The sequence below is a fragment of the Oryctolagus cuniculus genome, chromosome 18, assembly GCF_964237555.1.
Source record: "Oryctolagus cuniculus chromosome 18, mOryCun1.1, whole genome shotgun sequence".
Lineage (NCBI taxonomy): Eukaryota > Metazoa > Chordata > Mammalia > Lagomorpha > Leporidae > Oryctolagus > Oryctolagus cuniculus.
In genome coordinates, this window is record NC_091449.1 from 16,240,796 (window position 1) to 16,267,772 (window position 26,977).

At 60.1% G+C, this 26,977-nt stretch overlaps 2 protein-coding genes across 8 annotated transcripts; both read right to left on the minus strand.

Moving 5' to 3' along the window:
* Nucleotides 1–1,318: 1,318 nt before the first annotated feature.
* On the minus strand, nucleotides 1,319–26,001 carry CATSPERG (cation channel sperm associated auxiliary subunit gamma). 7 transcript variants are annotated; one of them, XM_051846695.2, is made up of 29 exons: nucleotides 25,906–26,001; nucleotides 24,332–24,615; nucleotides 24,198–24,251; nucleotides 19,308–19,452; nucleotides 19,038–19,164; nucleotides 18,836–18,908; nucleotides 17,882–18,037; nucleotides 17,603–17,774; nucleotides 15,672–15,809; nucleotides 14,235–14,294; nucleotides 14,018–14,137; nucleotides 13,476–13,526; nucleotides 13,236–13,365; nucleotides 12,694–12,805; nucleotides 11,522–11,680; nucleotides 11,322–11,434; nucleotides 10,617–10,830; nucleotides 10,308–10,370; nucleotides 10,021–10,219; nucleotides 9,759–9,883; nucleotides 9,535–9,615; nucleotides 9,378–9,449; nucleotides 5,902–6,058; nucleotides 5,747–5,810; nucleotides 5,563–5,658; nucleotides 5,388–5,477; nucleotides 2,037–2,129; nucleotides 1,844–1,943; nucleotides 1,319–1,759 (listed from the first exon to the last, which is right to left on the minus strand). In XM_051846695.2, exons 2-29 carry the CDS (start codon nucleotides 24,584–24,586, stop codon nucleotides 1,499–1,501), a joined length of 3,480 nt encoding a protein of 1,159 aa, XP_051702655.2. In that variant the 5' UTR covers nucleotides 24,587–24,615; nucleotides 25,906–26,001; the 3' UTR covers nucleotides 1,319–1,498. The 7 variants fall into 7 exon arrangements, with proteins under 7 accessions (XP_051702655.2, XP_051702656.2, XP_051702658.2 ...); XM_051846696.2 differs by having other exon boundaries at nucleotides 25,902–25,985; XM_051846698.2 differs by lacking the exon at nucleotides 25,906–26,001 and having other exon boundaries at nucleotides 19,308–19,383; nucleotides 24,332–24,586.
* Nucleotides 24,912–25,654, minus strand: LOC127491401 (octapeptide-repeat protein T2). The gene is made up of 2 exons (XM_051847371.2): nucleotides 25,194–25,654; nucleotides 24,912–25,089 (listed from the first exon to the last, which is right to left on the minus strand). Exons 1-2 carry the CDS (start codon nucleotides 25,652–25,654, stop codon nucleotides 24,912–24,914), a joined length of 639 nt encoding a protein of 212 aa, XP_051703331.2.
* Nucleotides 26,002–26,977: the final 976 nt, after the last annotated feature.

Below are 26,977 nucleotides of genomic sequence, written 5' to 3' on the forward strand. Positions count from 1 at the left end.
GACAGGGGGTGGTCTGTGGCCCAGTATCCTTTCTCCTTCCTGACGGCGCATCGCCCTCATAAGACCCGCCTTCCCTCACAGGCAAGCAGAAGGCTGGGGGCGGGGGGCTGGGGCTTAGCCCAGCAGTTAAAACACCTTGCCCCACACTGGAGTGCCTCGGTTCAACAGCCAGCTCCAACTCCTACTTCTGGGAGGTGGTGGGTAATAGCTCAGCCGGGTCCTGCCGCCCTGTGCGAGTGTCTGATTAAGCTCCTGACTCCTGGCCTCGGCTTGATCTCATCCCAGCCATGGGAGGCACTTGAGGAATGATCCAGTGACAGGGACCGCTGTCTGTTTCTGTCAAGGTCCTCAATTCTTTATAAAGATCAGGGTGGGATTGACTCCGCCTTCACCTCCAGGACTGGGCTCTGATTGGCTTAAGCCTATCCTGGTTCCCATCCTTGTGGCAGTGCGATTGGTAGGCTGGTGAGCTTGTGACTCAAACCCATCCAATCAGAGTGACCAACAGGGCTTGTGGCTGGGAATGTGAGGCCTCAGCCCCTTCTTTCTCTGGATTGGATGACGCGGAACCATGTAGGCGCCGAGGGGGTGGGGGTGGTCAGGGGCCACAGTGGGAGGAAGGCAGAGCAGGAAAGCCTCAGAGAAACGGAGACAGAATCCGGCAGACATGGAGGATTCCAGACCTAACTGTACCTGAGACCTATGCAACAAAGCTCATAGTGACCATTCCCATGTAGACTACTCGAGTGACATTTTTGCTACATACAAGTAAAATAAAAATCCTAGTCCTTGGGGCCAGCGCTGAGGTGCAGTAGGTTAATCTTCCTGCACTGGCATCCCATAGGGGCGCCGGTTCTAGTCCTGGCTGCTCCACTTCCAATCCATCCCTCTGCTAAGGCCTGGGAAAGCAGTAGAAGATGGCCCAAGGCTTTGGGCTCCTGAACCCACGTGGGAGACCCGGGAGAAGCTCCTGGTTCCTGGCTTTGGAACTGCACAGCTCCAGCTGTTGTGGCCATCTGGGGATGGAAGACCTTTCTCTCTGTGTCTCTGTCTCTCTCTCTGTAACCCTTCCGCTCAAATAATTTTTAAAAAAAATCTTAAAAATAAAAATCCTAGTCCATCCAGATTCCCCTCCTGAAGCCAGAAGCTAGATACCGACACTCCAAATGTGCACCAGCTGCTACAACTGACCAATCAGAACACACTGTGGGCCACAGCAATGAACCTGGGTCATGGTGGGCCCTGCAGGACCACAGGGAGGGGCGGGGACTCCCGGGGAGGGGCTGGGCTGACAGAGAAGCCGCTATTCACCAGCCGGCACAGAGGACTGAGATAGTTTAATGACTTGCACAGCTGTGCTGGTAGAAACAGGAGCCCTGTGCGGAGCCACAGCTGCTCCGGAGTAAGAAGGGAAGGGAAGAAGAGGCCTGGGAGGGGTGACAGACGGACCGAGCAGCGGATGTAGGCGTTGGGGCGGATGTGGGGGCGAGCAAGGGGCTCAGGTGTGCAGCTGCTCCCAGGGCTGCTTGGGTCCAGCCTTCTCCACCACCTTGGAGCCGGCCCTGGAGATCTCCCTGGACATGGTCCACGACCGCAGGCTGCAGCTCCCGGAAGAGGCGGCGTAAGTGTAGTAGGACTCCGTGGCGATGAGGCTGTTGATCTTCCAGCGCAGGAAGTTGCAGGCCTTCACCACAAAGGGCCACAGCAGGCAGAAGATGATGTAGAAGAGCACCAGGCCCAGAAACAGGCTGGTTGCCACCTGCAAGCCGAGAGCAAGGGGCATGGGGCAGGGGGCGGGGCTCAGGGGCCACTGCCCCCTCCCCGCCCCCTTCCCCCCACTCACAATGACAATGAAGAGGGCCCGCTTGCTGCTCAGGGGCAGCCCGTGGACGTGCAGCAGGAAGATGAGCTGGTAGTCGCAGTACGTGCTCGTGTCCACATCTCTGGTGGGAGAGGCGGGTGGTCTAGGCCTGCGGGAGTGGTGGGTACCCCAGGGAATGCCCTCGGCTCCCAGCTGGGCCCCGAGCCTGGCTCACCTATTGCTCACCAACACCTTGAAGAAGAAATCCGGGGCGAAGAAGCGTTTGGGAATGGTGTCGTGACACGGCGAGTTCTCCATACACAGCCACCTGGGAGTCAGGTCCAGGAGCGTGGGCTACCAAGCTCCCGGCACCTGTCGGCCACCCCTGCTGTCTCCCTTGCCCAACACTCGCCTCCCTCCTCACACGCTCACCCATTGACGCCGACTCTTCCTGCCATCCCTTCCCTGGTCACTCTGTGGTCCCCAGACCAGGGAGTGTGTCCACAGCAGCAATGCATTGCTGCTGCCTTCATCCCTTCAGCCCCAGGTACAGCTTGAGCACTCAACAGGTGCAAACGCACATGTTCCGTTCACTTATTCTTCTACTCAGTATCCAATGAATGCAGCCCATACACCGACACAGTGCAAGTTGGTTGGTTTTTTTCATTCATTCACTGCCTTCATTTGCTCATTTTCTTCTTTTTCATAGAATCAAAAGTAGTCATTGAACCCCTATGTACTAATTTGTTCCTACAGGGGTGTTTGTTTTTTGTTTGTTTTTGACAGAGTGGACAGTGAGAGAGAGAGACAGAGAGAAAGGTCCTCTCTTTGCCGTTGGTTCACCCTCCAATGGCCGCTGCAGCCGGTGCACCGCACTGATCCGATGGCAGGAGCCAGGTGCTTATCCTGGTCTTCCATGGGGTGCAGGGCCCAAGCACTTGGGCCATCCTCCACTGCACTCCCGGGCCACAGCAGAGAGCTGGCCTGGAAGAGGGGCAACCAGGACAGAATCTGGCGCCCCGACTGGGACTAGAACCCGGTGTGCCGGCGCCGCAAGGCAGAGGATTAGCCTATTGAGCCACGGCGCCGGCTCCTACAGGGCTTTATTCATTCATTAATACCTCCATTCAAGTATCAATAAGGGGGGCAAGTGCTGTGGCGCAGCAGGTTAAGCCTCCACTTGCAGCTCTGGCATCCCATATGGGCGCCGGTTGAAATCCTGGCGGCCCCCCCGCTTTTTTTTTTTACAAAGATTTACTTATTTATTTGAAAGGCAGAGTTATAGAGAGGTAGAGGCACAGAGAGAGAGAGAGAGAGAGAGAGAGAGAGAGAGAGAGAGAAAGGTCTTCTATCTGCTGGTTCACTCCCCAGATGACTGCAACAGCCGGAGCTGAGCCGAACTGAAGCCAGGAGCCAGTAGCTTCCTCCAGGTCTCTCACGCAAGTGCAGGGGCCCAAAGACTTGGCCACCTTCTTCTGCTTTCCCAGGCCATAGCAGAGAGCTTGATCAGAAGTGGAGAAGCCTGGACTCAAACCAGCGCCCATATGGGATGCCTGTGCTGCAGGCAGTGGCTTTACTCACTGTGCTACAGAGCCAGCTCCCCTGCAGCTCCATTTCTTCCTTTTTTTTTTTAAGATTTATTTTATTATTATTATTTTTTTGACAGGCAGAGTGGACAGTGAGAGAGAGAGACAGAGAGAAAGGTCTTCCTTTGCCGTTGGTTCACCCTCCAATGGCCACTGCGGCCGGCGTGCTGCTGCCGGCACACCGCGCTGATCCGATGGCAGGAGCCAGGTACTTCTCCTGGTCTCCCATGGGGTGCAGGGCCCAAGCACCTGGGCCATCCTCCACTGCACTCCCTGGCCACAGCAGAAAGCTGGCCTGGAAGAGGGACAACTGGGACAGAATCCGGCGCCCCGACCGGGACTAGAACCCGGTGTGCCGGCGCCGCAAGGAGGAGGATTAGCCTAGTGAGCCTCAGCGCTGGCCTATTTATTTATTTTAAAGTCAGAGTTACACACAGAGAGAAGGAGAGGCAGAGAGAGAGAGAGAGAGAGAGAGAGAGAGAGAGGAGGGAGGAGAGAGGTCTTCCATCTGATGGTTGACTCCCTAAATGACTGCAACTGCTGGAACTATGTCAATCTAAAGCCCAGAGCTTCTTCTGGTTCTCCCTTGGGTTCAGGAGCCCAAGGAGTTGGGCCATCATCTACTGCTTTCCCAGGTGCATTAGCAGGGAGCTGGATGGGAAATGGAGCAGCTGGGTCTTGAACCAGCACTCATATGGGATGCCAGCACTGCAGGTAGTGGCTCTACCCACTATGCCACAGCACCAGCCCCGGCAGCTCCACTTCCCATCCAGCTCTCTGCTGTGGCCTGGGAAAGCAGTGGAAGATGGCCCAAGTGCTTGGGCCCCTGCACCCACAGGGGAGACCCAGAAAAAGCTCCAGGCTCTTGGCTTTGAATCAGCCCAGCTCTGGCCCTTGTGGCCATGTGGGGAGTGAACCAGTGGATGGAAGACCTTTCTCTCTGTCTCTCCCTCACTCTGTAACTCTGCCCCACAAATAAATAAGAAAATTTTTAAAAAAAATTTAAATGTCAATAAAGGCCTACCATGAGCTAATTTCCACATTCACACTGTTATTCAAAAGTTAGTGTGTTGGAGCAGGCACGTGCTGGTGGTGAAGACGCCCTCAGCCACACCTGCAGCACCATCATCCTGGATCAGAGCCGGTTCCAGTCCCAGCTGCTCTGCTTCTGATCCAGCTCACTGCTAAGGTGCCTAGGAAGGCAGGACAAAACGGCCCCAAACTGTTTGGGTCCCTACTGCCCACGTGGGAGTCCCAGACCCAGACGGAGTTCCTGGCTCCTAGCGGCAGCTTGGCCCAGCCCCAGCTGTTTCGGTCACTTGGGGAGTGAACCAATGGATGAAAGATTTCTCTCTCTCTCTCTCTCATCCCTTCCCCTCTCTCTGTAGCTGCCTTTCAAATAAATAAATAAATCTTAAAAAAAAAAAAAAAATCACATCCAGGGATCTGAGTTTGATGCCCAACTCCGGCACTTGACTCCAGCTTCCTGGGAAGAAGTGGTGACGGCTCAGGTGGCCCTGCCACCCACGGGAGAGACCTGGATTCCAGCCACAGCCCCAGCCTAGCCCCAGCTGTAGCACACATTTAGGTAGAGCCAGAGGATGGCATATCTCTCTCTCTCTCTCTGGCTCTCAAATAAATGGAAAGAATTTTCTGTAACAGGGTGTTAAATCTTCAGGATCTGGCCCTATACACAGTGACAACCCAGTGACAGTTCAAGGCTGGGAGTGGGGAAGCCCTGGGAGGAGGCATGAGGGGCCCAGAGGGGCCAACCGCCCCATCCTGCAACAGATAGGAACGTCCCCTTGCACCAAGGAGCCTCTGAACTAAGGCCTGAAGACAATGGGCAGGCCCAGAACTGGCTACGAAGGGCCCAGCCTGCGCCAAGGTCAGCCGCACACGAGGAACATGAGGGGAGGGGCCACAGGGCCTCCTGGGCAGCCATGGGCTGGTGGGCGGGTGGGGGATGGAGGGCGCCCTGCCACCACCCACACACTCACTCAATGCCGGAGCTCCGATGGGACAAGATGTGGAAGGCCGAGTCCTTGGTGGTCCTGGTGGTCCGGGTAGTCCAGATGAGGCTATTAGTCCTAGGCAGTACCGAGCACCGTGAGCGGGGCGGGGAGGCCCGCGGTGGCAGCCAGGGCGGGGCGGAGGGAGGGGCCGCCGGATTACTTGTCCAGGGGGCTGTTGAAGCGGTAGATTTCCTCATCGCTGTAGTCCCTGATGCTGTCCAGACTGGGTCCGCCGCCCACCACCTTCAGCACGAAGCTGCGGGCAGCAGAGGGGCGCCCGGACCCACGTCAGCGTCCCGCAACCGCCCGCACCCGCTCCCTGGCGGGCCCGGTCGCACCCTTACCTGCCCTGGAAACTGCCCGAGTCTCCCGTGACCAGATCTTGAATCAGGAAGAAGGGGTAGAATACTGCGGGGTGGGAGCCGGTGCAGACATTAGCCGGGCCGGAGGCTGGAGCGGGCAGGGGGGCGGGGAGGAGGGAGGCGGGCCGGGTACACACTGTCCCGGAAGAGGAAGCAGGGCATCTCGGGGTCCATGTTAATGCAGTCGAAGTAGTGCTTGTTCTGCAGGCGGTTGTACTTGAGCGTGTAGGTGATGTCGAAGGCCAGGCGCTTGCCTGGAGGGCAGCCTATGAGCACCGGCACCATCAGGTTGCCCTGAGTAGGAGAAGAAAAGCCTGGTGCTGGGCGGTGCCAGGGTCTCCCCAGCCCCACCAGGCTGGAGTGGGGGATGGGGCAGAGCTGGGAGACCAGAAAGACCCCCCTCCACACCCCACCACTCACCACCAAGGGCAATCATTATCATTAGAATACTTTTCACGCTGCCAACACTTATGTGACTCTTACTGTATACGAGGCTGTTCCCAGACTTGTATTCCAAGTCTAAACAGCCCTGCATGGTAGAGACTAGTAATATGCCCATTTTATTTACTTTTTAATTTAAAAGGGTTTCCTGGGGGCCGGCGTGGTGGCGTGATAGGTTAAGCCGCTGCCTGCAACACCAGCATCCTATATGAGCACTGGCTGGAGTCCCAGCTGCTCCACTTCCCAGCCAGCTCCCTGCCAGTGCACCTGGGAAGCAGCAGAGGACGGCCCAAGTGCCTGGGCCCTTGCACACCCATGTGGGAGACCCATTAGAAGCTCCTGGCTCCTGGCTTTGAATCAGCCCAGTTTGGCCCTTGTGGCCATTTGGGGAGTGAACCAATGGATGGAAGATCTCTCTTCCTCTCTCTCTCTCTCCCTCTTTCTGTCACTCTGCCTTTCAAATAAAATGAATCCAAGGTTTATTTATTTGAAAGGCAGAGTGACGGGGGTGGAGGCAGGTGAGTGGATCTTCCGTGGATCTTCCATCTGCTGGGCCACTCCCCAAAAAGGTCACAACAGCCAGAAGCCAGGAACTCAGCCCAAGTCTCCCATGTGGGTGGCTGGGGCCCAGGCACGTGAGCCGTCCTCTGCTGCCTGCCAGGATACACATCAGCAGGAAGCCGGCTCAGAATCAGGATTGCTCGGATATGGAGTGTGGATGTTCCGAGTAGCAACTTAACCTGCTGTGCTGCAGTGCCCACCCCTATCCCCAGTGTAAATGAGACAAAATCAAGGCACAGAGAGGTCAAGCGATATGTGAGTCATCCAAAGCCACACAGACGGAAGTGGCAGAACTGGACTTGGAAGACAGGTCAACTCTAGCTGCCTCCAAAAAACACAGGAAGTCACTGATACAGGATGGGTGCCCACGGGTGCTCGGTGCAGCAGTTAGGACGCTGCGTGGGACGCTTGCATTCCACACCGGAACGCCTGGGTTCGTGTCTCAGCCCTGGTCCCTGTCCAGCTTCCTGTTACTGCACGTCCTGGGAGGCAGCAGGCGACGGCTCAACGACGGGTCCCGCCCCCCTCAGGGAGACCTGGGTTGAGTTCCCGGCTCCTGTTTTGGCAGCCCTGGCTGTTGCACTGTGAATCAGTGAATGGGAGCTGTGTCTGTCTGTCTGCCTCGCAACTAAAACAAATAAATAACAATTTGGGAGAAAAAAAAAAAAACACCAGACACCTATACCCGTGGAGTACCAACTCCTTTGCAGGCACCATAGATCCGAAGTTGGGCCTGAATCCTCAAATAGCAGACCTGCAGGAGCGGGGGACACATGAGGGCGGTGGCGCCTAGGAACCCGCATGACAGTGTCTTCACAATCCAGAGTCCTCGGGGGGACTGGCACTGCGGCGCAGCGGGCTAAGCCACCGCCTGCAAATGCAAGCATTCCATATGAGCACCAGTTCAAGTGCCGGCTGCTCTACTTCCCATTCAGTTCCCTGCTAATGCGCCTGAGAAAGCAGTGGAAGATGGCCCAGGAATATGGGCTCCTATTACCCACGTGGTAGACCCGGATGGAGTTCCCGGCTCTTGGCTCCGACCTGGCCCAGTTCCAGCCATTTGGGGATTGAACCAGGAGACCTCTCTCTGTCTCTCTCTCTCTCTCTCTCTGCCTCTCCCTCTCTCTGTAACTCTGCCTTTCAAATGAATAATTAAGTCTAAAGAAAGGGTCCCTGGACCCACTTCGGGGGACGGGGCATTCTGAAACCGTGGCCGAGACTTCATGGTGGCTGAGGGGCGGGTCAGTGGCCGTAGATTCTGCACTTCTGTGCCAGGCTGAAGACTTGGGGCCTGTCAGCTACTCGGTCACAGGATTGCCACTGGCGTCGCCCACTGTCCAGAACCGTCAGGGTTAATGGCACCTTCATCCCTCCAGCTGTTGAGGTTCAAGCTTTGGCTTTGAAATCTCTCACCTCCATCCTGGCAAGGTATTCTTTTTTTCTTTTTTTTTTTTCATTGTTTTATTTGAGAGGGAGAGAGAGAAACCGTGCTCCCATTTGTGACTTTGCTCTCCAAATACCTGCAATAGCCAGGACTGGGCTGGCTGAAGCTGGGGGCCAAGAACACAAGCCAGGTCTCCCCCACGGGTGGCAGGACCCCAGTGACTTGAGCCATCACTGCTGCCTCCCAGGGTCTGCGCTGGCAGGAAGCTGGAGTCGGGAGCTGGAACTGAGACTCACACCCAGGTCCTCTGATATGGGAAGTGGGATGCTGGTATTTTATATTTTATGATTTTTTTAAATCTGAAAGCCAAAGTGACAGAGAGAGGGAGGGATGAGGAGAGAGAGAGAGAGAGAGAGCGAGAGAGAGCGAGAGAGAGCACTTCTCATATGCGGGTTCACTCCCCAAATGGCCACAAAGGCCCAGGCTGGGCCAGGCTGAAGCCAGGAGCCAGGAGCTTCCTCCAGGTCTCCCATATGGGTGCAGGGGCCCAAGGACTTGAGCCATCTTCTACTGCTTTCCCAGGTCATAGCAGAGAGCTGGATGGGAAATGCAGCAGCTGGGTCTTGAAATGCACCCTTATGGGCAAACTGGCCACTCCACTTCCGATCCAGCTCTCTGCTATGGCCTGGGAAAGCAGCGGAAGATGGCCCAAGTCCTTGGACCCCTGCATCCATGTGGGAGACCCAGAAGAAGCTCCTGGCTTCGGCCTGGCTCAGTCCTGGCCATCTGGGGAGTGAACCAGTGAATGGAAGATCTCTCTCTGTGTCTCTCTGTCTCTCTCTCCCTCTCTGCCTCTGCATAGCACTGCCTTTCAAACGCATAAATAAATCTTAAAAATGAATAAATAAATAAAAAGACTAGTTTTTCTCCTTCCTTCCTAATCTTTACAAGAAAAACAAAATAGAGTAAGTTGTGGCTGGAGGGCCGCCAGCTTTGTGTCAGCTGGAAAAAGAAGCCCACTCAGAAAAGTGCCAGGAGGGGCCTCCGGAGCGGCCCTTCTGAGACTGCGCGGGCGAGGGAGTGGGGGAGTGGGGGAGTGGGTGGAGAGCGAAGAGGACCACTGAGGAGAAGGCAGTGATGAAGCCATCGGGGGTTCCCTGGAGCAGCGCAGGGGGCAATCGGCCCGTTGAGACTCCTGTCCCTCCCTTCCCCGCACAAGGCCAGAACCTCAAGCTCCAATACTTGCAGGCGGAGCCCCAGGTGCGTGTTCTGGAAACAGTTGCCGGAAGATCCCACCACCTGCGGGTGGGAGCAGGTGGTAGCGGACCCCAGGGGCCAGGTCTGTCCCAGCCTCCCCTCGCCCTCCCCTCAGGCTCAGGCGCACCTTGACCATCAAGGAGGTCTTCAGCAGGTGGTGCCCACTAATGCCCTGGCCATAACACACCATCTTATCCTTGAGGGTGATCTGGAGGGCCGAAATGGGACAGGCTCGCCTGAGGATGTTGCCAGGCTGTGACAGGGCCGGCTGGAGTGGAACGGTGGGCTCACGGTTCTCCCACCTCCGAGGACGGGTGCACCGCCTCGGGGCCCCTCCCGGCCGGGCCTCACCGAGAACAGCACCGAGTTGCGGTTGATAAGGATCTCCCGTGCCACCACCACCTCCAGGCAGCCCGGGTCGGCCAGCACCATGCCCACCTGCAACCTGCTGTGCAGCCGGAAGGCGCTGCCCATTACTGGTGGGAGAGATCAAGGCCTGGTTCCAGACTTGGCCTGAGCCCCATCCCTCGGAGGGTGTCCACGGAGCCGACCCGGGGCCTGCCAGATTCCTGCAGAGCCCTCCCGGGGCGCCACTCAGGTCCCGCCCACACACCCACGCTTTGCATCGTCTTGAACCCATGGCCGCGGGCGGTCAGAAAGATGGAGAACCGGTAGGAGTTGCCCTTGTCCAGGAAGATGCGCTCAGGCAGCTTGTACTCGGGCTTGAGGTTGTAGATCTTCTCGTAGCTGTCCATGTCGATGTGCACGCCCCCTGCGCTGAGCCCGTTGCTCGCCAGGTAGAAGTAGTAGTCCTAGCAGTGCCGCAGGCGCCAGGCACCGGAGTCAGTGCCTGGCGCAGGCCGCCACCCCTTCCCCCAGCTCCCAACCGTCTCCTCGTACCTGGTCCTGTTTCTTGTTTTTCCACCAGCGCCACGTAGGGTCGTGCACCGGGTCCGCGTAGGGCTGCACGAACCCCACCCCCGGCACTGTGAGGGCTTGCGAGGGCCGGTCCCCAGGCCAGAGGCAGCCCCAGACCCCCTCCTAGCCTCAGTTAAAGCCCTAACTCAAAAGACAGGCGCTTGCCCCAAGCCGCGTTGTCAATCCTACAGGCATCGCCCTGCAGGAGCCCAGCCCCACCAGGCGCGCTCGGTCCGCCCGTCCTCTCTCGGTCGGATGCCCTGGCCTGCGCCGCCCGCCGCCGGGGCTCACCTTGTCGTACTTGGAGTGCAGCCAGAGCAGGTAATAGACGAGGCCCTGGTACACGGCGAGCGACTTCTCGGTGTGGAAGCCTCCCGGCTCCAGGATGTACGGCGGCTGCGCGCGGTAGCGCTCCTGGCGCGAGTACGCCTGCGGGTTGGGCAGGTTCCGCAGGCGCAAGACCGTGAAGGGACAGAGGCTGCTGAAGGCTAGCATCAGGTGGCCCCTGGACAGCAGTGGGAGAGGGCTCTCGGTCCCCATCTGCTCCCTGCTGACCCCACACCCGGGCCTGACCTTTCTCTCCACTTCAGCGCCTGGCCCCGCTGGCCCACCCAGAGTCCCTCTCTGCCCATCCACCTGCCTGCTCCACTCTCCCAACTCTCCCCAGACTCACGCACCCTCAGCAGGTGACCCAAGGATGACACCTGAACAGCATGAAATCTGACCCCGTTGGCCCTCTGCCTATGCATGGATCCCCTGGACCCTCAAGGTGGACCCCAAGCTCCACCGTGCGCCGGCCAGGTTCACCTGGTCCCGCCTGCCAGCACACTGCGCTCTCTCTGCCGGCCACCTCCTCTCAGCCGGGACTCCTCCATCTCCTTTCCTCCGCGGGGAAGACCCTCCCCCCCTTCTCACTGAGCTAATGCTTCCTCACGCTGCCGCCGCCTCCTTGAAGCCTGCCCTGCTGGCGCGTCCTCCGCCTGGCCCTCTGCTCACCCTTTCCGCTCCAGGTGGTAGCGTTTACTGTGCTGCTTGTACATCAGAAGCCTCTCCACAGGCACGAGCCTCTTGACCAGGCGGCCCCGCTGCTCGTCGGGGAAGTACACGAGCTGCGGGGGGCAGGCAGCGGCAGGTGAGCCGCACCAGCCGCCCAGTGGCGCCCCCTGCCGCGGGCCCCCGCGGCCCCTCCCTGGCACCTGGTACAGTTTGCTGTCTTCGTAGAAGAGGGTGACCATGGTCTCGTTGGAGGAGTAGAGGGAAGACTGGTGCATGGCCTGCAGGCTGATGTGTATCTCCCAGCTCTTGGACGGGAAGAGCCGGTGCACCTGGTAGCTGCCCTCCAGGAGGTACCAGATCTGAGGGCACAGCAGTGGTGTGGGGGAGCCAGGGCACCTGCAGGGCCCTCGACCACCCAGGGCCTGACCACCGCCGGCACCAGACCTCCCACCGCGACCACTGTCTCCATGTTTCCATCTGCCCAGGTTCCTGTTCCTGCAGCCAAAGTGACCCTGACATGTGCACCCCCTAAGAGCCATGGCTCCTAGGCCCGAGACCTCTTTTTTTCTTATGCTTTTTTAAAAAAATTATTTCCTCATTTCACTTATTAAAAGATAGAGACAGAGATCTTCCATCTGCTGGTCCGCTCCCCAGGGGCTGAGCCAGGCTCAAGCCAGGAACTTAATCCAGGTCTCCCACAAGAGTAGCAGTGACGATTACTTGAGCCATCGTCTGCTGCCTTCCAGGAAGCTGGAGTGGAAAATGGAGCTGGGCCGTGAGCTGGGGCACTCCCATATGGGATGCAGACCAATCTGCCCTTTCTCCTGTCCCGGCAGCCTCTAGGGCTAACCATCCACTTGGCCTCAGTTTCCCCTCTCTGCACTGTGGCCGCCCCCACACATGCCCAGCTCTAGACCTCCCCTCCTCTAGGTTCTCTCCAGCCCCCAGGATCTCCCTCCTGCCTCAGCAGGCCTCTTCCACAAAGTGCCCCCCCATCACACCTACCCAGGCCCCTCCACACCCCCGCCCCGGCAGCCCTGAGCAGGCTGGGAACCCGACTGCCTTCTGGACTGTGACCCTGGGTGCAGACAGGGCCCAAGATGGACTCAGCCACCGCTGTGTGGCCAGCAAACAGTGTCAGACATACAGCAGGTGCTCAATACTTCTGAAATGAACAGCGAGATGATGCAACGAAAGAGGCCGCCTGTGGCTCAGCGCTCCTGCGGGGTGACTGGCAAGCACACCGCCTTCCTGAGCTCCAGGCTCTCAGTTCTAAGTGGAGCCCCTGTTGTACCTCCCGAGTCCCTGGGAGGGCTTCCCCCTCAGCCCCTGGAGCCCCGCCGAGAGGCAGTGGGGGGTGTGGGCAGCCCACCTCCTCGTTCTCCGTGACGATGGCCATCTCTCCCTGGAACGAGTTGACCAAGTATTTGATGGTCAGCTCCTTGGGGAAGTCCGCCAGGTACATGAAGTTTTCCATGTTATAGCTGTGGGCGGAGGTCAAGAGCCAGGGGGCCCCGGGCCTAGCACGCCACAGGCACGACGGACTCAGTTTGTGCACCTGCAAGCCCTGACCCCACGGGCTGGCCGGATGGCCTTGGACTCGCCACCGCCCCGCCTGAGCCAGACCGTGCGGCGCAGGGGCCCCAGGTGCCGGAGGGTGAGGAGCTGGCTGGGTGGGAAGGCTCCGAACCCGACTCCAGGAAACCTCTCCACCCGCTCGTGGAGAATCATTTCGTCTCGCCGGGGCCTACATAAGCTCGTCTTATAGAGCTCCCCAGCTCCTAAATTCTGGCGTCCCCATCCTGGCGCTGGGAACTCGGGACCGACCTCAGTGTCCCCTGAAGCACGGGTGAGCTCAGCAGGGGCCCTGCCCTAGGGAGGCCGGGGGCGGGGCGGCGTGGGGGCGGGGCCTACCTCTGCAGGAGGAAGTTGCCCCAGATGAACAGCAGGTTGTTGTAGGGGTTAAAGAACATGCCCCTGGGGACCATGGGGACGCTGGTGTACGACTCCGTCCCTAGGATCGTCAGGCACTCCAAGCCTCGGGCTGCTCAGCGTGGTAGTCAAGAGGACGCGGCGGTGAGCTGGGGGCTGGGGCTGCTGTTGACCCCCGCCCACCTCATAGGCCGCCTCTGCCTTCCCCGCCTCCCCTCCTACCATCAGGGATAAATTCTGGGAGGACGTAGATGATTTCCAGGTCATCAGTGGCTACAGGTGGGGAGAACACAGCCGAAGATCCTGAGGCCCTGAGCTTTCAAAACCTGAAGCTAAGCAAGTCGTTAGCTCCCCGACTCCCCATCACACCCTCCGAGGGCTCCCCATGAGGCCCTGTGGCCCGCACGAGTGATGGGAATTCTAAGAAGGCCCTGTCGCTGAGTGGGCACAGAATGCGTCTTCTCCTCTGAACCCCCTGGCTGGGGGCGTTTGTGCAGTATGCAACCTGTACAAATATATGTGGCAGAACTATTCCCACTGAAAGTAAATCAAACCAAGTCCTATGGTGTGGTACAGGGCCCGCGGTTTCTGCTCATTGTCCTTCCCCTCTGTTCTAGTCTCATGGACCTCCTCGTGGTCTCTCCACTCAGCTCACCGCCACCCCTTTTCCAGGAGTGACAGGGACATTGCACAGCCCCTCAGTGCGGGCGCCAGGGCAGTCTGGCCCCCTGCCCCTCCCCATCGGGCCTGGTGGCCCTGATTACCCAGGCTGTAGCTGACCACGTGATGAAGCTTCTTAATCGGGGTCACCTCACTCTCCACCAGCAACAGGATGGTGGACTCATCCGAGATGAACACGGCCCAGATGATGAAGCATGGGCTAACTGGGAGGGGCAACAGGAGCGGGAGCAGCCCTGAGCCCCTGCCCTGCCCAGCGGCCCCCCATGCCCTCCCCACTGCCGGCGGCGGCGGGCTCAGTACCTGCTAACTTCTGGCACACCGACCAATGCCTGGGCAGCATCTCGAAGGACACGTGGCCATCTGTGGGATGAGGCAGGATCCACACACTGCTCTTCCCGCCGCCCCTCAGCCTGCAGGACTCGGTCCCTCCTGTCTGGCCTATCACAGTGCAGCTGCCTGGACATGTGACTCTGAGTGGGCCAATCACAGTGTGCCCAGGGACTTTGGGCACTAATGGGAAAGAAGCCTAGGGGGACTCAAACTGGTGGGCACAGTGAGTCCTGGGAGCCTCCTGAGAGGAGCCAAATCATAGGGCTCTCCCCATGTCCCTAGCACTGTTTTGAGGCCTTTCCATGCATCTTTATATTACCCCCACTGCGTGAAGTGTTGTGGGTGAGGACAGTGAGGTCGGAGGCACCCCGTCACCTGTCCAAAGCCACACAGCTGGTGTGCTACAGTTTCTATGCCAGCCTACCTCACACAGGCCCGTGAGCTCCTGGATCCAATGGATCCAGCTATGCCTGAAGCTGGTGGACATTGGTACTTTTCATGCACATAAATACTTTGTATTTAAATTACTTTTGAATTGGGCTTCTGCCCTTGGGATCCAAACATATCGTGAAATATACCAAGCCCCCCCACAAATGCACACACCCCCTTACACACACAGGGATGACCCCCCCATTACACACACACACACACACAGGGATAAGTCCCTTATACAGACACACAGGGATGACCCCCCCTTACACACACACAGGGATAACCCCCTTATACACACACATACACAGGGACACCCCCCTTACACACACAGGGATACCCCCTTACACACAGGGATACTCCCCTTATACACACACATACACAGGGACACCCCCTTACACACACAGGGATACCCCCTTACACACAGGATACTCCCCTTATACACACACATACACAGGGACACCCCCTTACACACACAGGGGTACCCCCCTTACACACAGGGACACTCCCCTTATACACACACACAGGGACACCCCCCTTACACACACAGGGATGACCCCCCATTACACACACACACAGGGATAACTCCCTTACACACAGACACACAGGGATGACCCCCATTACACACACATACACAGGGACACCCCCCTTACACACACAGGGATACCCTCCTTACACACAGGGATACTCCCCTTATACACACACACAGAGATAACCTCCCTTACACACACACACACAGGGATAACCTCCCTTACACACACAGGGATGACCCCCCTCACACACACAGGGATGACCCCCCTCACACACACAGGGATGACCCCCCTTACACACACAGGCATGACCCCCCTTACACACACAGGGATGACCCCCAGCCACAGTGTTGCCTGGGGTGCATGCTGAGGAGAGAGGATTTGTGGCTAGAAGCCTCGGGGGTGAGAGGGTGCGGAGGGGCCTCCTGCTGGCCGCAGCGCCCCCTACCTGTGATGGTCCCAAAGTGGACGTAGCCCTCGTGCTTGCCCGTGGTGAGGGCCATTATGTACTCGGAGCCGTTGCTGTGGAAGTACACGGGGCACAGCCTCTTGATGCACTCGTTGGCCAGCACGCGAACCCACTTGCCTAGGAGGGCCAGCATGGGGCCTTAGGCCAGTTGGAGCGGGGCCCCAGGCGCCCTGCCCGCCACTTTCCCTGGCCTTAGCCAGCCCGGTACCCGGCCTCTCGTGCTGGGCCACCCGTTCAGTGAGGTGTCCGCGGGCCCTGGGCAGAGAGCACCAGCTGCCTTGCTTACACCCTGTCTGTGAGGCTCCAACTGGGCCAACCCCTCTTTTGCACTCCTCTGACCAGAGCATGCGGCCGAGCTGGGCTCATCAGACACGGCTCAGCTCACAACTGCTAACAGTCTCCTGGGACCACAGAGGGGCATCCAATCTGTAGGCGCTGGGTCAGGTAGGAGGCACCAGGAGTCCACAGAGAGGGGACCACCTGTTAGTGACGGTGAGCCCCGATCCGGCTGTGCCTGAAGCCAACACGCTCTGTAAGCCAAGGCCAAGTTTAACCTGGTTCTTCCCATGGTCAACGTGCTCTAAGACAGGGGGACATGAGGCTGATGGGAGCACACATTAACTAACCAGATGTAAGACACAGTACACTTCTCTCTATGGCCTTATAAGCTGACAACTCTTATTTAGCTAAGGGTAAAACTCTATTAGAACTAGGAAGGTTCTGTATCACTTGAAAGATGAGGCTGGGGTGGGTGCTCGGCATAGCAATCAAGATGCCGCTTCTGGGGTGGGGGCCAGTGCTGTGGCGTAGCGGGAAAAGTCTCGGCCTGCAGGGCCAGCATCCCACATGAGCACCGTTTCAAGTCCCGGCTGCTCCGCTTCGGCTCCAGCCACCTGCTAATGCGCCTAGGGAAGCAGTGGACTTTGCCACCCACATGGGAGACCCAGACGAAGTTCCAGGTTCCTGGCTTCAACCTGGTCCAGCCCTAGCTATTGCGGCCATTTGGGGAGTAAACTAGTAGGTGGAAGATATTCTCTCTCTCTCTCTCTCCCTCCCTCCCTCCCTCCCACCTTCCCTCCCCCAACCCCATTGTCTCTCCATAACTCTGCCTTTCAAGATAAAAATAAAAGAAAAAAAATAAGATGCCACTTGCGACATCCACAGCCCACATCAGAGTGCTTGGTTCGAGTCCCAGCTCCACTTCCACTTCAGCTTCCTGCTAACGCACACCCAGGAGTCAGCAGAGGCTTGGGGCCCTGCCACCCAAGTGGGAGACCTGGATGGAGGCCCGGGCCCCTGGCTTCAGCCTGGCCCAGCCCTGGCTGTTTCGGACATTTGAGGAGTGAGCCAGTGGACAGAATCTCTCTTGCTCCGCTTTTCAAGTAAACAAATGACCAAGACCCAAAGCAGCCCAGGGCCCTCCGAGCACTCTCCCGGTGGCTCTGTCTGCGCCAGCCCAGCCCATTCCCTTTCTCCTTCTCCCCTCCTGCTCTGCCTGGCCCTCTCTCTGCAGCCTCTCCCTTGGCCTCTGCCTCTCTGCCACCCTGTGTCCCTGCACACGCGTGGGTCTTGCTCTCCCAGCCTCCTTCCACAGCTGCCTCGTGATTCCCAGGAGGCTCTGGGTGAAAGGCCTTCCAGCAGCGTGGAGCGGGCCCTGCCCTCCCGGGGCCCGAGCTGCCCCCTCTCCCCCTGGGGGCCCAAGCTGCACCCCCAGGGCCCGAGCTGCCCCCTTTCCCCCTGGGGGCCCGAGCTGCCCTCCCAGGGCCCGAGCTGCCCCCTCTCACTCCCACCAGGGGACCCAAGCTGCCCCCTCTTACCCCCCCCCGGGGGACCCGAGCTGCCCCCTCTCCCCTCCCCCGGGACCCGAGCTGCCCCCCCCCCCGGGGCCCGAGCTGCCCGCCCGCCCTCACCGCTGCCCTCGTTGCTCTCATGGAGTGTGTAGTAGGTGCCTGTGAAGTAGTAGACCAGCTGGTTCTGCCGGATGAAGAGGGTGCTCTCGGTGGTCACGGCGTCGTAGATGGTGGCCGTGAAGCCCGCCTGGGGGCAGTAGAAGGAGCCGACCCAGCAGCTGTCGATGCTCAGCTACAGGGAACAGAGGCCGGTCCTGCCGTCTCCGAGACGCCCTCTGCCGCCCGAGGCCCCTCCGCGGGTCAGAGGCTGGGGCCCAGCCCCCTCCTGGAGGCCCCCACCTCCACGAGTGAGAAGTCCTTGAAGTTGGTGTCCGTCAGCAGGATGGACTTCTCGTTGGGGATGCCCCCCAGGATGAGCACAGGCGACTGGTCCACCGTGTACCACAGGACCCTCGAGGGCGCATTCAGAAAGTACCGGGGCAGCAGTTCCAAGAGCTGCCGGGGGAGGGGCGGAGGGCTGCTCAACACTCCCCCCAGGCTCCCTCCCGTGCCTCCACCTCCTTTAGGCCAAAGCAGAGTTCGCTACTCTGACCCACGAGCCCCCATCACCTCCCGGGCCCACTCTCTGCCAGCCCCCGGAGCTGCCGCGTGCTCGGGGTTGTGTGAACTGCACTGTGCTAGAGCCCTCTGACCCCTCCTGTCCGTCAGGGCTCCACCCAAACAAGCGTCAGCCTTCTGTCAGGCCTCTCTCGTCCGATCCACTAAACACTGCAGAGGGGCTGGCGCTGTGGCGTAGCGGGTGAAGCCGCCTCCTGCAGTGCCAGCATCCCACGTGGGCGCCAATTCCTCCAGCCCTGGCTGCTCTGCTTCCGATCCACTCCCTGCTCATGCACCTGGGAAGGCAGCAGAAGATCCCAAGTGCTTGGGCCCCTGCACCCACGTGGGAGATCCGGGTGGAGTTCCTGGCCCTGCCATTGTAGCCATTCGGAGAGTGAACTAACAGATCTCTGTGTCTCTCCCTCTCCCTGCCTTTCACATTAATAAAAAATCTTGTTTTAAACAAATGAATTCGGGAGCAAGAGTCAGGCAGACACAAGCCTCCTGTCACACGTATACACTGCAAGATGGTGGGGCGGGACCTCAGTCGTCTCCTCTGTGAGATGGGTGGATGAGGCACCACCCTCCCCCTCAATCATCGTGGAGACACAGGCGACTGACTGCACCCGGGACAGATCTCAGCCGGGACCTGGCACAGAGGAACCGCTGCTGAGTCCGGAAGGGCTCAGGCCCTACCTCGTCTCCCACGGTGAAACGGATCCTGGCGTCTTGCTCTTGCTTCAGGAAGCCGTTGATGTTCACGTAAAACCTGGCAGCGGGGGCAGGCGGCACGTGTGAGGGCTGCGGGCTCAGCGCCAGCCCCTCCACGCTGCAGAGATGGGGCGGTCAGGGCTTCCTCCCAGGAGCGGCCCCCGGCCCTGGGCTTGGGAAAGGGCACCTTTCATTGGGAATGAAGGGCCCCAGGCCATTGCTGCTGATGTCCACACGCATGACCACGCTGCCGTTCTTGATGGGCATGGGCGTGTACCAGCTCATGACGCACACCTCCTCTGCGGAGCACAGCTCTGCGGGGCACAGGGGCACGGAGGCGGTGGCACCTCCCAGGGGCCCCCTCCAGGCCGTGGGGTGCAACGCCCCACGCCTCCCGCCAGCTCCCTTGTGCCCTCCAGGTTGTGACCCCCCACGCTGCCGGGCAGTCCCCAGCCACCTTTGCTGCGGAAGGGGGCTGCCTCCATCTGGATCTGCAGCTGCTCAATCTTCCAGCGGTAGAAGTTGACCGGGGACTGGAAGGTGACCAGCACCACGGGCTTTAGCCCGGTCAGGTGGCCCTGGCGGACCAGGTCCTCGGAGGGCTGGGGGCAAGAAGGCAGCCTCTGGATGCCCCGCCTCCAGCCCACCTGTCATGGCCTGTCCTGGGCTGGCTTTGGGGGGGTTGGGCTACAGGTTTCCCTGGAGGAGGCGGGGCCAGGGCCAGGGTCTTCAGTCAGAACACGTGTGCAGGGCGTGCAGAGGGAAGGGCACAGATAACTGCCACCGGAGCCGCTAGCAGCCCCTGCCCCTGCAGGACACCCAGCCCCCTCGGGAGGGGCTGCCACGCCCCTGCACACGCTGGCCTCTGCTCCCTCCAGGCTGTGGGGCTGGGGCTGGCGTGAAGGCAGGAGAGTGTTGGGGTGGGGAGGAGAGTGAGGGGCCCCCGAGGGCTACCTCCCAAGGATGCTAGGCCCCTGGCTGGCTGAGAGGTAGGCAGGGTCTGAGAGGGGGAGGAAGGAGAAGGGTGTGCTGTGGAACACACTAGCAAAGGCCTGGCGGCTGCCCCAGAAAAGGCTGCCCTCAGGGCGCGGGGAGGAGGCAGGGAGGGGGTGGGACCAGGGCGAGGGGTTTCAAGGTTTTAGCATCTGGGACAGCCTCTCTGTCCGCTAGGGCTGCATTTGTCTCAGCCCTGCCTCTGGGTCCCCACACCCAGGAGCAGGGACTGGGGGACAGGGGGTGGGCCTCCTAGCAGACACTGCAGGACACCGCCCCCTGTCCCCCCCACCCCCGCTCTGCCCTCAGGACACCGACCCCACAGCAGAGGCCCCCTGTCCCCCCGCAACTCTGCCCTCAGCACACCAACCCCCCCACTCTGCCCTCAGGACACTGACCTCACAGCTGGCCCCCTGCCCCCCCAACTCTGCCCTCAGGGCACCGACCCCCCCACTCTGGCCTCAGGACACTGACCCAGCAGCAGCACCCTGTCCCCCTCCCCGCTCTGCCCTCAGGACACCGACCCCCCCACATACACACTCTGCCCTCAGGACACTGACCCCTGACCCCGCAGTGGCACCCTGTCACCCCCCCTCAGGACACTGACCCCGCAGCAGCAGCCCCCTGCCCCCCCCCCCGCTCTGCCCCCAGGACACGGACCCCCCCACTCTGCCCTCAGGACACCGACCCCCCCCACTCTGCCCTCAGGACACCAACCCCGCAGCAGCCCCCTGTCCCCCCCCACTCTGCCCCCAGGACACCGAGCCCCGCAGCTGTCCCCCCACTCCGCTCTGCCCCCAGGACACCGACCCCCCCACCACCACTCTGCCCTCAGGACACCGACCCCCACACACACACACACACTCTGCCCTCAGGACACTGACCCCACAGTGGCACCCTGTCACCCCCCCCTCAGGACACTGACCCCGCAGCAGCAGCCCCCTGCCCCCCCCCCCGCTCTGCCCCCAGGACACCGACCCCTGCAGCAGCCCCCTGCCCCCGCCCTGCCCCTGCCCCCAGGACACCGACCCCTGCAGCAGCCCCCCCCCCCCGCTCTGCCCCCAGGACACCGAGCCCCGCAGCAGCCCCCCATCCCCCGCTCTGCCCCTGCCCCCAGGACACCGAGCCCCGCAGCAGCCCCCTGTCCCCCCTCCCACCGCTCTGCCCCCAGGACACCGAGCCCTGCAGCAGCCCCCCCCCCCCCCGCTCTGCCCCCAGGACACCGACCCCGCAGCAGCCCCATCCCCCGCCCTGCCCCTGCCCAGTGGTGGGCAGCCGCCTCCGCTCAGAGCCTTCTCAGACTCCCAGAGTACAGCTGCTTCCTCTCCCTGGCCGTGAGGCCGACAATCCTCCCGCTCCCGCTCCAGCCACACACTCGCTCCTGCTTCCAGGTCGTGCCTGCGACGCTTTTCCCAGCTCGCCTCCATCGCTCAGGTCTCTCAGGCTTCCTCAGAGACCTTCCCCAACCACCCCGCTACGTAGTGCCCTCTTGCGGCAGGCGGCGCGGTGCAGCCGGTTAAGCCGCCACAACGCAGGCATCCCACGTCCGCGCTGGTCTCAGCCCCCTGCTGATGTGTCTAGGGAAGCAGTGGAAGATGGCCCAGGTGCTTGGGCCCCTGCCACCCACCTGGGAGACCCGGATGCAGTTCCTGGCTTCTGGCTTCAACCTGGCCCAGCCCTCACCATTGCAGCCACTGGGGGGTGAACTCGCAAATGGAGCCCCTCTCTCTCACTCTACCTATCTCCCCCTGCCCCTGTCACTCTGCCTTTCAAACAGATCTTAAAAAAAAAAAAAAAAAAAAAAAAAAAAGGAAACTTTGGCACAGAGAGGTTAATAACTTGCCCGAGATCACACAGCCATTACAGGGCAGAGTTGGATCTTTGAACCCAAGCAGCCCGGCTCGAGAGCCCGAACAGTTCACTCTCACTGTACTTCCTGCGGTAGATGCCTCCAGGCAAGCACTCATGAGCAGCTGACTCAAACCCAGACCCCGGCCCACAGCACGCTGCTGTCTCAGCAAGCTTACTGAAGCCACAAACGACCAGAAAAAGCAGGATAAAGTCGCAGCACTCAAACTTCCCGCTTTGAAAATGCACTGTGCTGCGGCTGTAACCAGGCCTGCACAGCATACAGAGCGCTGGAATAAAGCCAGCCCAGGAATAAACTCTACGGGCCACTAATCCTGACAAGGATGCCGAGGCAATTCAGTGAAAGAAGGAGTAGCCCATTTTAACAACTAGATAGTCAAGGCAAAGGCTGGATTTCTACTTCACACCATACACAAAAATCAACTCAAAGTGAATCAAATGACCCGAATATAAAAATTAGAATTAGGGGTCGGTTAAATAAATCTTAAAAAAAAAAAAAAAAAAAAAAGATGCTGTGGCGTAGCAGGTGAAGCTGCTGCCTGCAGCACCAGCATCCCATATGGGCACCGGTTCGAGTCCCGGCTGCTCCACTTCCAATCCTATCTGTGCTATGGCCTGGGAAAGCAGTAGAAGATGGCCCAAGTCCTTGGGCCCCTGCACCCGTGGGGGAGACCCGGAGGAAGCTCCTGGCTCCTAGCTTCGGATCTGCTCAGCTCCAGTGTGATGTAGCAGGCTAAGCCTCCACCTGTGGCTCCGTCATCCCATGTGGGCGCTGGTTCTTCTCCCAACCTCCCCTCTTCCAATCCAGCTCCCTGCTATGGGCCTGGGAAAGCAGCAGAAGATGGCCAAGTGCTGCACTCGTGTGGGAGACCCAGAACCAGTAGATGGAAGACCTCTCTCTGTCTGTAACTCTGCCTCTCAAATAAATAAATAAATAAAACAAATCTCTTTTAAAAAGAATGAGAATTAAAAATCCCCTAGAAGAAAACACAGGAGTAAGTGCCTGTGACCTTTGGTTGGGCAAAGCAAGTGCATAAGCAGCTAAAGACTGCAGCTGGTGAATTAGACTTCAGCAGAATTGGAAGCTTTTGTGCTGTTTCGTGGGTGAATTGCACCTCAAGGATACCACCCAGAAAGGGAAGAGACAACTCGCAGGAAGAGACAACGTATCTACAAGTTATACACCTGACGAGCAGGTTGTACGCGCGGTATATAGAGAACTTTGACAACTCAACCACAAAAATACAAAAAACAAATGTTAAAGTGGACAAGGGGTGAGCATTTGGCCCAGCTGTTATGCTGACAATCAACACCATCACGTATCGGAGTGCCAGGTTCAGGACCCGCTCCAGCTCCTGACTTCAGCCGGCCACTAATGCCGGCCCTGGGAGGCAGGAGGCAGTGGTTCTGATAACTGGGTCCCCGCCACCCACGTGGGGGGCCCAGACTGTGTTCCCATCTCCTGGTTTCCAAATCAGCCCACCTCCAGCTACCCACAGGTGTTTGGGGAATGCAAGAGCAGATAGGAGTTCGCTCTTTCTCTACCTGTCACTCTTTCTCTCTGCCTCTCAAATAAATAAATAGGTAAATTTTTTAAAATGAGGCAAAGGATCGGGGCATAGATTTCTCCAGAGAAGGCAGATAAGTGGTTAAAATTGCACACGGACAGATGTTTAATGTCATTAGTTTTAAGGGGACTGGAAATCAAGACCACAGTACGCCGCTTCGTACGCTGGCTGTATGAAAAAGAAGGACAAGTGCAAGTGTTGGCGAGGATGCAGACACGCTGGGACTCGCCGTGACTGGCGGGAGCTGGAGATGAAGCAGCTGCTTTGGGAAACAGCCCGGCGTCACCTCAGAAATTAGACAGCATTGGCCTTTGGCCCAGCAACTCCACCCCAAGGGATACACCAAAGAGAACTGGAAGTTCATGTTCACTCAAAATGTGTGCACAAATGTTCACAAGCAGCTTCATTTAGAACAGCCAAAAAAGTAGAAATAAGCCCAGTGTTCAAGAGCTGGTGAATGGATAAACCAAACAGGACACACCCACACGGTGGAACGGCATTCATTCATGAAGAGGAAGCACTGGTACACGCTGCAACCTGAATGAGCCTCCACAGCCGTGGGGTCCCGCCTAAACCAAAGGTTCAGCTTCAGCACTCATGCCTGCAGAAGCCTTCTCCAGGGGCTGGAGGGAGGGAGTGAAGCAGGGAGGGACCACTAACGGGGACGAGAGAGGGAAGACGCTGGCCCATCTTTCTCAATATGCTAAGAACTACTGACCCTGCACTTTGAAATCTGAATTTTATGGTGTGTGTGTTACAGTCCAATAAAAAAAAAATACAGTACAGAAAGCCTACTTGAGCACCTGCTATGTGCTGGTAGGGTCTTGAGTTCCTAAGGCCCCCGGGGTGGATGGCGCTATCAGCACTAACATGCTAGACATGGGGAAGCTCAAGTCCGCACAGGGGCACCTGCTCACCTGTCCCTCGCACGAGTAGTTGATCTTCAGGTAGTAAGGGAAGCCCAGGTATTTCTGCAAGAAGACGATGGGCGAAATGTCCACTGCCGAGCGGGACGTGGCCCCTTGGGTCCTCCTGACCCTCTACCCCTCACCTCGTGCCGGTCTATGGGCGAGTCCACCAGCATCCTGAACATCCTGCCCACTCTGTCCAGGAGCTCTTGATCGTAGAAGCGGTCACTGGCACCGTGCTCGCCCAGCCTCTCGAACTTGTTCAAGACAACCTGCCAGGTGCACTTCTGAAAATCGTTGAACGCCCACAGCCTCCACGGCGCCAACAGCACCGCCAGCAGTGCCCACAGCGCCCACAGGGCTCGGCCTCGCGGCCACGCAGCGCTGGCCACGGACATGGCTGGGCAGCGCGCAACGCGCCTGCGACCTGGAGAACGCGGGGGTCAATGCCCGCGCGCACGGCAGCTCCCGGCTGCCGGCCTCTGGGCCCCAGTCACGCTTCTGCGCTTCGCCCGGCCCCGGCTCCGGCCCCGGCCCCTGCCCCTGCCCCTGGCTCCACCTCTGCTCGAGCTCCTGGCCACGCCCCTGCCCCTAGCCCCGCCCCTGCTCTTGCTCCCGGCCCCGCCCCTGTGCTTACTCGGGGCCCCGCCCCTGCTCTTGCTCCCGGCCCCGCCCCTGCTCTTGCTCCCGGCCCCGCCCCTGCTCCTATTGCGGGCCCCGCCCCTACTGACGCTCCGGGCCGCGGTCGTGCTCCAGAGCCCCGTTTCGCTCCGCCTCCTCGCCTCTCCCCTTAGCTTGGCCCCGCCCCTGCTCTGGGCCCCGCCCCCTCTCTTCGCCCAGTCCCGGCTTCTGGGTCTCGCTTTGAGGGAGCCCCTCTTGTTCTCTCCGGCCCTGCTCCAGCCTGCGACCGCACACTTGCTCTTGCCCCTGGCCCCGCCCCTCGACGGCTCTTCGCCCCGCTTCTTCCTCCGGGCTCGGGGTCGTGCCGGGAACTCAGTGCTGTACCTGGCCTGGCCCCGCCCCGCGCGCTCCTCCCGGGTCTTCTCCACGCCCCGCCCCTTCCCCTGGCCCCGCCCCTGTCTCTTGCCGGCCGCCTGCTCCTCCCTCTGCTTCCTCTCCTCGTCCCGCCCCTGCTCCCCCGCCGGCTTCGGGTCGCCCCGCCCCTTCCCCGCGTCGGGGGCGGGCCGCTCCTCCGGCGCCGGCCCTTCGCCCCGCCCCTTCTGGAGGCCCCGCCCCTTCTCCTCGCCCCGCCCCTTCTCCCTGGCGAGCCGCTCTTGGCCCCGGGCTCTCTCCTCCGCAGCGGCGTTCCCCTCGCCGCGAGGGCCCTGCTCGCCTCTCGCTGTCTTCTCACCCTGCACCTTCTCGTCCGACACCGGCTCTGGCCGCTCGGTCAGCACCTTCCCGATCCTCACCTTCCCCTCTGACCGCGTCACCTGTTCTCCCCGCCTCTTCTCCCCTCTTTCCATGCCCTCCGCACCTGCCTGCTTATGCCCCGCCCCGACTCATCTCCCCGCTCCTCCCGACCCGCCTTTCCTCCGCCCCTACGCTGTCCCTCGCTCCGCCGGGTCCCTGGACCGTCCACTCTTTCCCCTCCTCCTGCCCTCTGCGCCTCCTTCCTCCCCACCCCTCCCGCCCCTCCCCGTCCTAGCCCCTCCCCGCCCCTGGCATCCCGCTCTGGGATGGCACCGCCCTCTCCTCCCCGCCCCGCGGTACCAGCCTCTTGGTTAAAACCGGTCAACCGTCACTTGTCCGGTCCCGCCCCTCTTGCCCGCTCTCAAAATGGCCGCCCGCGTTCCACCGCCGACTTCCGCCCTCGCGCTTCTGTCTCCATGGTAACGCGCGCGCCCAACGTGCGCTGAGGGCTTCGCGGCCCGCCGGGAGGAGGGGACGCGGGCGCCGGGCGAAGGCAGGTGTGCTCCCCTGGAACCAAAGGCCGTGAGGGCGGCTGGCCCTGCTGCCCGCCCCCGTGGTCCAGGGCAGGCGTCGCGTGCAGCGGCTGTGGGACGTCCAAAAGATAACACGCGAACACAGCAAGCAGCGCCGTGCCTGGCGCGCGCATTCTTGAGTTAACAATTTTTATTTGTATTCCGTGCCTGATACCGAAAGGCGATTAAGTACAATTTATAGGACTGAGCTCCCGCCCCAGGCCCAGCTGGCCCAGCCAAAATGGAGTCGCTTCAGTAGCTGAGGCCAGGCAGCCAGGGGACGGGGAACAACAGCCAAATCCCCAAGCAAGCCCATCTTAGCTGCTAAAATAGGAGAGTGCCCTCGGCTTTCACCGGACAGCGACGGCTACGGAAACTACCTGCAGCCGCCCTGCTGGGCTCGGCTGCTCAGAGCGCCGTGGTACGCGGTGGAAGGAGGCGGCGCCTGGTTTCTGGAATCGCATATGAAAGCCAGGCGCGGTCTTTAACCTGAATGCGTTGCAATAGTGCCTTGTTGACAGGACTCAGGCCGGAACCTTATTCCCCGCCCTGCCATCCCACCAGCTGTCCCTCACAGGAAGCGCCCCCTCCTCCTCCTCCCCCCGGTGCAACTCAGCCTAAGCGGCGCCGGGAATGCCGCCTCCGGGCTGGCAGAGGCGGTGCGGATGAACTACGTGGCCTCGCGCAGGGCCCGCCCCTTGGTCTGCACCAGCAAGGACAAAGTCATTGGTTACTTCACTGTAGTGGACAACGCCAAACCCCATGGCTGTCCCCCAGGGTCCGTGGGGAGAGCGTCCTCCGTGGTCTCCGCTCCTGCCCATCGCCCGCGTGGTGCAGTGGTCCCCCTGCCCTCCTGCCCAGGAA